At 47.4% G+C, this 9,910-nt stretch overlaps 1 protein-coding gene across 9 annotated transcripts in view; it reads right to left on the reverse strand.

Annotated features, from left to right (window-relative positions):
• LOC119213870 (ankyrin-3) overlaps positions 1 to 8,330 on the reverse strand; it is a 46,023-nt gene extending 37,693 nt beyond the window's left edge. For 5 of the 9 annotated variants that reach the window (XM_062566447.1, XM_062566446.1, XM_062566444.1 and 2 more), the window contains exons 1-11: positions 7,950 to 8,325; positions 6,339 to 6,437; positions 5,423 to 5,521; positions 4,931 to 5,029; positions 4,225 to 4,422; positions 3,575 to 3,673; positions 3,319 to 3,417; positions 3,103 to 3,201; positions 2,801 to 2,998; positions 1,540 to 1,641; positions 92 to 190 (exon numbers count right to left, since the gene is read on the reverse strand). In XM_062566447.1, coding sequence (XP_062422431.1) covers positions 92 to 190; positions 1,540 to 1,641; positions 2,801 to 2,998; positions 3,103 to 3,201; positions 3,319 to 3,417; positions 3,575 to 3,673; positions 4,225 to 4,422; positions 4,931 to 5,029; positions 5,423 to 5,521; positions 6,339 to 6,437; positions 7,950 to 7,973 — 1,215 coding nt within the window. In that variant the 5' untranslated portion in view covers positions 7,974 to 8,325. Of the gene's footprint in view, positions 1 to 91; positions 191 to 1,539; positions 1,642 to 2,800; positions 2,999 to 3,102; positions 3,202 to 3,318; positions 3,418 to 3,574; positions 3,674 to 4,224; positions 4,423 to 4,930; positions 5,030 to 5,422; positions 5,522 to 6,338; positions 6,438 to 7,949 lie in introns of all 9 variants that reach the window. The other 4 variants (XM_062566449.1, XM_062566448.1, XM_062566445.1 and 1 more) reach the window with 3 other exon arrangements.
• Between the last annotated feature and the right edge of the window lie 1,580 nt (positions 8,331 to 9,910).

The raw sequence follows: 9,910 nt of genomic DNA on the forward strand, positions 1-9,910 counted from the left end.
ATTGTCGACGGTCTTGAGATGGAGCCCAGGGCACGATGAGGTCAGATGAGGTCATGTGTGTGTGGGTGGACGTGTGTTTGTGTACATATACCTTGGCGGCAGCGTGCGGGGAAGCTCCCTGATCCAGCAGCAGCAGAGCCACTCTCTGATTATCGTAGTGAGCGGCTACATGCAGCGGAGTTAGCCCACTCTATAACATCCACACACACACACACACACACACAGGCATGCAACACATCAACAGGGTTAGAAGTCAACTGAATACACACAAGCACAAACACGCCGATAGGTAATAGGAAAGCAGCTAAGCAACGGAATTTAAAGTAAAACTTGAACTGATGAAGGGTAGTTAGTGCAGGAGGTTTGCTGCAATCTGGAAGCAGCAGCTAGGGGGAGCAAGTCTTCACCGGCTTAAGAAATGTATGTCCAAATTGTCCCCTTTTCGCCAATTTGAAGAGGTAGAATTAAGTAGGTTCATCTTGTCAACACGTCTCAAGGCAGTTATTACAGTGGTTTGACGCATACATCAAGGGCTGGCAGCGCAGTCAGAGACTCAAGGTTGTGACGCCAGCAGAGGCCGATGTAGTCACGAGCGACCGTCTCCAGAGCGATGACGCAGAGGCGGGGGGTCGGGGGGGGCCAGAGGCCTAGCAGCAGCAGCAGCAGCAGCAGCAGCAGTATGTCGTTGATATTGTTGCAGGTTGAAAAAGGTCTTGATTTAAGATGCGAGATGCATGTGCACTCTGATCACTGCATCCACACAGATATCTTCCATCTCAGGATGCTTACTGAGTCATGACGAACGCTCGGATTCACTCTGAGAGGTGAGCAGCGTGTAATCCATCTCGATCATCTCAATGTGTTGTTTCAAATGTCCCGGAGAGGTGGGAGACTTTACAGAAATGTAGTAAATGTCTCACCTGGTGTCTTACTCATCTCTAAAAAAGGTGAGTTTGGACTCAGTAAAACAATTGGGCAGATTTTAGCAAGACACCACATTTGGACATTTGTGGAAGCTTCATTATCATACCTGATTGCCATCATGTTAAAGGCTCTCAGATGGCGGCGCAGACACACACACACACACACAAGCTAAGGCTATAATCGACGCATTGAGCATGTGTGGGTGCATGTGTTACCACAAGGGGGCCATGTTGAGGTTGAATGATCGAGGGAATAAAAGCAAATCTACATTGTGCAACAGGACAAGCATCGGTTGGCTGTGCTGTCCCGGGATCAGTCCTAAACGCGCCGCTCCTCCACCCGACCGCCGACCCCGTGTCTCGCTACTGCCTGGGGAGTCAAACTCGCTGACAGAAAGACTTGCAGGACGATAAGCGGCCACAGCGTCTCAGTGACATCCTGACCACTTACTCTTGATGTTTTGTTTCAGTTACAAAAGCATCCAATAATCCAAATGGCTTGTCTTTTACGTACACAGAATTGTTTAAGGATGATGAGACAACTACTGTCATTTGGCCGCATATAATACAATAAAATAGAAATCGCGTGACGACGCCTCCCCTCTTTTCATCTCACCTTCCCAGCAGCATCCGGCGCAGCTCTCTTCTGCAGGAGGAGACTGGCCACCTCCATCTTGCCGTACTTTGCTGCCACGTGCAGCGGACTGAACCCTTTCTGCTGAACACAGAATGAAATAGGTCAGCAAAGGGAAGCAGAGTGGAGAGACGGAGAGGACAGAGAGGCCGGCTGGGGTCGGGCAGTCACACAGGAAGTGAATATTTACTTTGTTTTGGTTCAGCCTTTTTCTGGCCTTGAGCTCTTCTTCATAACCGCATACGTTCTCACATGGTTGTAAATATCTTATCTGGGTGGTCAAGTGCAGCGTCCATGTTGAGTTAAAGACATAACGCATTTGTTCACAAAACGCGTGTCGCACAACCAAACAATGAGCTGACTGCAACAATAAAAGAATTTAGATAGATTTTGAACTATTATAAATGAACTTCATTTAGTTTGTGATTTTACATGTGATCGTGTTAATCTTGGCTCTCTTCTCATGTGAGCGTGGAGATATTTTAAGACATTAGGTCATATTTTCCTGAGGATTGTGACTCCCACAGACCCCCATTCCACGCTCTGAAACAGATGACCTCATTTGTTTGATTGGCTCATATTCATTACGGCTTATACAGTAAAAGGATTTTTTAGAAAAGACTATTTTTTAATGTTTTCAAATGCGGGCACTTAATAACCATCACAAATGGGTCAATCCCACAACACTTCTGTTCCAGCATTTACGTGACATAGTTTTGTCGGACAGTTGACTCAAGTCCCAAAAAACGTGTGTGCGTGTGTGCGTGTGTGTGTGTGTGTGTGTGTGTGAGAGAACGCTGGCACCGTGGGATTTACTGTTCATTAATCTGTTCCACTGACAGAGGTCACCTTCAAAGACGGCCCCCCAGCAACATACAATCACAAACCAATTCCAAAAAGCCCACCCCAAATCTCTTTTTTGACCTTGATCCGTGCAATTAGTCACATGTGAAATCAGCAGCGCCGAAAAATACGAAAAATCCATGCCGGGATGCACCTATGCGCCTAAGCACTTAAGTGCTGTCTTGCATTAGCGGGCCAGCGCTAATACGGCCACTGACCTCAATGTGAGCGCCAAAAAAAAAAAATCACGTGACGGAACTTCAGCCTTGTGTCCACGGCGTTTAGAGGTCTTCATCAGAGCCGAAGCCGTGACACACACCGCCACGAGCACCGCGGAGGCCGTTGGAAACCGGTTACCCGCCGGTGGAGGTCGCCATGGCAACCCTCCCTCGGGACCCACCTTGGTCGAGGAGGAGAGGGAGGCTCCGTTCTCCAGCAGCATGACGGCGACGTCTTGGTGTCCTTCGCGGGCGGCCAGGTGAAGAGGGGTGTAGCCCGAGGTGGTGGCGGCGTTGGCAGAGGCGCCGCACTGCAGCAGCTGCTGGACGATGTCGACCTTCCCCAGCCGACTGGAGATGTGCAGCGCCGTCTGGTCGTCCTGCGGCGGGGGGGGGGGGGGGGGAGAGGAGAAAGTGAGAGAGAGAGTGACTCTCGGCGCGGCGTTCCACCGCTTTTCCGGACGATGAGGCGCCGCGTTCTGACCTTGGACTTGGTCTCCACCTTGGCCCCGTTCTTGAGCAGGTATCGCACCACGTCCGCCTGACCCGCCCTGGCCGCCATGTGCAGAGACGTCTCTCCTCGCTGGTAGAAACACAGGGACAGTTTTCAGCCAGGGGGGGGGGGGGGGGGGCTTTTTCCTTTCACGATGGTTCGGGGTGTCTAACAGTACAGAAAGGTGTACTTCCAACATGCACTCACTACATTGGTCGTGTTGGGCGAGGCGCCGTGGTTCGTCAGCGCGTGGACGATGTTCTCGTGGCCCATGAAGGCCGCCACGTGGATGGGCGTCAGGCCAGACTGGAGATTAACAAGGCCGAACAAAGACAACGTCTTATGAGGCAAGTCACGACGTTTGAAACAGCGCGGCTCGGAACGGTCCAAAGTCAGCGCAGGTTAAAGAAACTCGCTTCTAGTGCCAAGCGGTGAGAGGGGAGCGGGGAAGAGTGCACAGTACCTCAGTGACAGCCTGGATAGACGCTCCATGTTTCAGCAACAGCTCCATCACTTTCACTCTGTTCTTCTTGCAGGCGATGTGAAGCGGAGTGAAACCATTCTGCAGACAAAAAAGATCACCCTCACGTGAAGGATGTTCTCTTCTCACCTCGGTATGTTTTTACTCAGTATCAAGTATCAAAACTGGACAATGCAATTGTAAAATAGCATTTAAAAGGAAAACATTTTGTATGACGCACTGAATGTTTCATTTCGTTTTAAAATACTTGATATTCATTATCAAAATCAGTTTGTATCATCGTTCTACTACATACACTTCAGGTAATATATTATAATTATTTCAAATATATATTGTTTATTCTAATACTGCTATTAATGTCATTCCTTAAAATGTGACTTAATATTTATGAGATTAATATTATCATTATGATCATAATTGTTTGACCATTTATCATTGAGTTTATATTCTTTGTATACAAAATGTTTTTAATATATTATTTTTGTTTCATACATTATTTCAGTCCTATGAGCTGCCGCTATCTGGTCAGAGCTGCAGAGCGTCTCATTAGCTTCTTCTTGTGGTTAAATAAAGTCACACATCATTTGCTTATCTACTGGATGCTTTTTGTCCGATAACTCGCCCCCCCCTACCAGAGCCTTGGCGTTGGGGTTGGCCTTCTTGTCCACGATGAGCTTGGCCACCTTGTAGTGGCCGCAGTGGGCGGCGACGTGCAGCGCCGTCAGGTAGTCGTTGGTGACGTCGTCCACCGGCACGTCGTTTTGGAGCAGCAGCTGCACGCAGTTCAGGTGGTCCCCCTGAGTGGCCATGTGGAGCGGCGACAGCCCGTTCTATGGTGGGGTGGGCCGGTGGAGACAGAGAGACAGGGGGGGGGGGGGTGGAGAGAAAGAGAGAGGCAGACAGACACGCAGACGGACACGTAGACAAACGGACAACAAGACGGACACAGTGAGTCGGGGACGCTGCACAGACGGAACCGTGGGGGGGGGGGGAAGTTGTATGGTGTGTGCTGCAGGAGCATTGTTATAACGAGGCCATTACAACAATGTCTATTTCGTTACACTGGTCGTCCCGCGCGGGGGAGAAGGGGGGGGGGGGGTCAAACCGCGCGTGGGTCTACGCGGGCGTGGGACCTTCTGGAGAGGTCGCAGAGACGTTAGCGAGTTCATACAAACAATCTGTATCAGTTATTAGCGACGTGTAGCCTGTTTCAAATGTGTGAAATGTGATCTGTCTTCTTTTGTAACAGCCAGAGAAAGAAAAAAAAGACACAAAAATGCCACATGAATTTGTTCCCTTTGCTATTTTGCCTCCAGAATTGAGGGTCCCAGTAGCTACCTTGGTCTTGGACAGGAAAGGAGCGCCCCGGTCCAGCAGGATTTCTACCACTTGCTCGTGCCCGCTCCTCGCCCCGCAGTGAAGAGGCGTCAGACCATCCTGGAAGAGACGAAAAGACGTGTAGCAAATAACAAAGAAGAAAAATGTTTTAAAAATAAAGGTAGGGTTAAGCAGTTACTAGTTACTAATGTATTATATGGTTTATACAACTTTTCAATTGATGCTTTGTTCAACAAGATCAAGTTGGGTTGCACAATGGAGAGGTGCAAAATAAACTCCAATTTAACTCCAACAAAGTCAACAAAAATGTCAAAATTAAGTGCACAGTAGTATCAGAGTAACAGAGTAACAGACTCACAAATGTTCATATGTGTGTTTGTGTGTGTGTGTGATGAACTTCAGCTGAGGACTTTTGCTTAACAAAATTCAATGTAATAAGAGCATAACATTTAAAAACGTGCTTCTGAATTTTCTGAATAGAATGAGTCTCACCTTGGTCTTTGCATCTATTTTGGACCCTCTGTCCAGCAACAACTTGACCATGTTGCTGTTGCCTCTTTTTGAGGCCACATGAAGCGGAGTGATGTCATTCTAAACAAGAGGAAACCAGTATGTAATGGTTTGTTATCCACACAAAATCACAAATTAAATGTACTCACTAGAAACAAAACATGTAATCTTTTTTTTTCACTTGTAAAATACTTAGCAACGCTGTATAGTCTATTATTTTCAAGCAAACAGCTGTTAAACCACTTTGTTTCATTCACTGCTGTAGCTCTTTAGACCTGAACCCGTAATCAGTGTCAGAAAGCAGCACAAACACAAACACCCCTTCACACACCAGCTGATATAATTACCGACTACTGTTGAATGGTATTAGCTAATGTCTAATAATGTAGAAACACATTGGTAATGGCACCCTTTCATGCCATTACATTGTAAATGTCACAAGTAATAGTAATCCTACTGTTATCAAAAACATTTATTTAGGCAAGAATGAAGCCTGGAATGATGCATATATTATGAACTCTTGGAGGTACTTGATTTAATGCAACACATACACTGGTGTAGGCTTTATTTAAAGTACACAATATGTAGCTCATTTTACAAATCAACTTATTTATACATTTGAATACCTCAAAGTAGATTTATTAGATCCATCCCTTTAAAAAAAATCCCCAGAATCAGAATTTAATCTTACTTTAAATGTCATCATCCGATCTTCTCGGGCAATATAATAAAAGACTGCGTTCCTAAGGAGCATTATATTTAAATCCCCCCCCCCCCCCCCCCCTGTGTTTGAATTATTGAAAACCACTGTCTCACATCTGTACATGCATTTGAACACTGTTCACCTTTTTCTGCTGGTAGTACCCCTCCCAAACAGCAGAGGGCAGAGCAAACTCACCCGAGCCATGAAGTCCACAGCTGCTCCTCTGTTCAGCAGGAGGGTGGCCACGTTAATGTTGCCGTAGTGAGCCGCGATGTGGAGGGGCGTGAAACCGCTCTGAGGGTTCGGAGAGAGGCGAAGAACACACACACACACACACACGGGCAGACGAGACAAGCACACACGACACATTATAAACTATGGAACCCGCTACACAGTACACACCTGGACAGTCACGGTCGGCCTACGCGGGCCTACGGTTGACGTCTGACTTCGCCCCCCCCCCCCCGACAGTGGCAGAGGGAAGTCTGTTATAGTAAAGTAAAGTCTAAACTACAGTTTGACATATTACCCGTAATCTAGAGCGTCTCGTTTACCACATCCTGATGCTTTGAGGTTCTGAATATAAACTTAACGACCATCGGTTACCATCTTGAATGAAGGTAATTTCCCCTTTCAAAACCCCTGGCTTAGTGACCAACAGCTGTGAAAGCAACAGACGAGCACTGGAAACAACCTGTCCAATAAGTAAATCAATCTCACATTAAGCTATCTAATCATAGGCCTCCCAGTTTTTAATAAGCAATAATCCAGGAGAGACAGACGAGAGCAGGTGCCTCACCCGTGTGAGTCCACGCCGCTGGTATCTGGTGCCTCAAAAACCTCAACCCGGAAAACACCGCGGCTTCGAAAAATCTCTAAATATATTTGGAAACTTAAAAAAAAAAAGTCGTTCAAGAAGTAGGTTCACCAAAAATGTAAATGAACCACATCAATCCGTCGTATTGTATAGTCAGTTAATGGCTTCATCGGGGCACTGTGTAAATACAGGAGCCTCAGATCAATACAGCCATTTTCTGGATGAATCACATCAGATAACCGTCCAGCGTGCACAAAGCCGGACGCAGTGCCAACCAAAAACAAAAGGTGGCCACCTGACTTTGGTGTGACGAAGAAGCGGGGGGGGGGGGGGGGGGGCTTGTCCGCCCCCCGTAAGAAGCCGCGTTGAGGTAGCTCGTTGCTTTGGTCCCATGCAAAATGGTTTGGATGCAAGGGTTGAGGGGTTAGATTGGACGATCTAAAATCACTTGAGTGCCGTAAACTGATTGGACTAACTGTTTTCTTTTACAGTTTAGCGGGGGGGGGGGGGGGGGCTTGGGTCGTCATGCAGGTTATGTACAAACCGCTGCTTTTCAATGAATGATAACCACTTCTCATGCTAACACTGGTTATCATGTTAATCGGTTTCATGGAAGGACTGTTGTCAGGACACATCAGGACTACGTTTTGTCGACGGTCACAACGAATTTGGGGAACAATTATCAGCCGACGCTTTGGGAAACCATGAAACCATTACAATCAGCCGGCTGCCCAGGCCCCCAGGCGCAGGATATTAGTGAAACATGCGCTTCTACTCTGACTTTCTCACTCACTAGAGGTATCCACTACATGGATGAATAGATGGAGAGGAAAATGAGACTACGGGGGGGGGGGGGGGGGTCACAAAGGGCTGCAGAAACACTACTGCATCAAGTCAGGGTCACTGAAGTGTTTGTTTGTTTGGTTTTTCAGGAGTTTTTATGAGCTGCGATGGAGAGACTACACGTCATGTACAGAGTAGAGGTGTACCTCTGTTGTTCTATTCACCATCATCTACAGAGTCAGCCGAGAGAGGAGAGAATGGTCAGTTAGCGAGCAAAGAGACAGAAAGGGGGCCTCAGCAGAAAGAGAGAGAGGGGAGAAGGAGGTCAGTACAAAGCAATTCATGGTGAAATAAAAAGCTTCTGACGTTATCTAGGATTTTGAACTTGAGAAACGACATTCTCAAACCAGAAAACACACCAGATCATCGGGAACATTTGAGTCTTTTCTATTCTATGTTGTTCTGATCATCATAATGGGATTTGATAAAGCATTTAACTTACTGCCTAAAAGGTATTAGTATTAGATTGATTAGATTAGATTGAAAAAACGAAGAAAAACCGACTGCGTTGTCAATAATCAAAGAAACAGTCAAACAATCAAATGATTAGAGATAAAAAAATAAAAAACCTTGGACTCCACATCTGCGTTGTGGTCGTTCTGCAGGAGCAGGGCCGCGGCCTTGGTGTCATCCTTGCGGGCAGCGATGTGCAGGGCAGGTAGGCGTACCTTGCCCTTTGTATCGTTCTCCAGCAGCAAGGAGACCACCTGGTCATGGCCCTGCTGGAGGGCCACCGCCAGAGGAGTGAAGCCATCCTGCGTGCGAGGGGGGGGAGAGAGAGCGAGAGAGAGAGAGAGAGGTGTCACCGGGGGCTGGCAGGGGCGCCGCGAAATGTTGCCGCTGACGGGGCTGGTGTGAGGCGGTCGGTGTGACTGGACGGATGTAATGAGTGATCATTCTGATGCTGGCAGAGAAGGGCAGCGAGACCCCCGAGGACTAAAGATATTGAAATAGTTATTAATGGTCCAATGAATTCAAGCGCATTTTACTTTTTTTTTTGTTGGTACTTTGGTCTGAACACTATAAAGAACATTGCAAAACTTTGAAGAACGTTTGATGCAAAACATGAGTGCAATAGTAAAATGTTCATCTCAAGTCAAACTGCAAACATTGTGTTTTTGTGTGATAGTGTTATTGAACAATCCAGAAATGACTTTATGTTGTCTATATTTATGGTGCAACAATCAATTGCATTCTCTTCAAAGAGGCAAAGGGTAGGATAGTAAATCCCGACATAATAACTCATGTGTCAAACAGATGCAGGGATTACCGTTCACTTCCTGTGTATCCTCAACCCTCCTGACCATACGGGACGCTAATATGAGTTAAGTAAAGAGATGATGGGGTGGAAAAAGGCTCCCATATATCTCCTAAACACATTATTCTCATGATGCATAATTCAGCTGCCACAACGATGCGTTTCTGCATACTTCGACGTTTGTGCACCAGGTATTTGTGCACGTGCATCATGTGCATGCATTAAATATATATATATATATATATGTTGGTGTGTGTGCAACTGTGCAATCTTATGCTATGTGTATGTATGTCCTGAAGGGCATCCCACGTTGGACCATGTAGCCCGTAGATGTAAGCTAGCCGACTGTAGACGGGCTCGGGTATTAGCCCAGTCAGCTATTCATCTCCGCACGTGCTTGTGTGTGTGTGTGTGTGTGTGCGTGTGTCTCTACGTGTGGGGACTGGTAACTATGTGCGTGCGCCGGGCTCCACAGGCACGCGAATCAGAGCAGTAACAGCAGCGGCAGCCCGAGGAGCAGAGGCAGCGAGCGGAGCGGACCTCATCTGTGACCCACTCAAGGTCACACTGCCTCCAACGCCATACACTACCAATCAATGATGCGCTGCCTAGTCCCTCATGAGGAGATGAGGAGGGATGGGGCAGAGGAGGAAAAGGGGCAGGCGGAGGAGGGGTGGAGGAAGACAGTGAGGAAGACAGAGGGGGGGGGGATGTGAGACAGAAAGGACGCAGAGACAAGGAGGCGAACGGAGACGCGGGCAGATGCAGTGAGGGGGGGGGAGGACGAGATGAAGGTGGTTAGTACAACAGATGTGAATGTCCATACATGACTGACGCAGAGACAATGAC

Source organism: Pungitius pungitius, chromosome 13, assembly GCF_949316345.1.
Source record: "Pungitius pungitius chromosome 13, fPunPun2.1, whole genome shotgun sequence".
Lineage (NCBI taxonomy): Eukaryota > Metazoa > Chordata > Actinopteri > Perciformes > Gasterosteidae > Pungitius > Pungitius pungitius.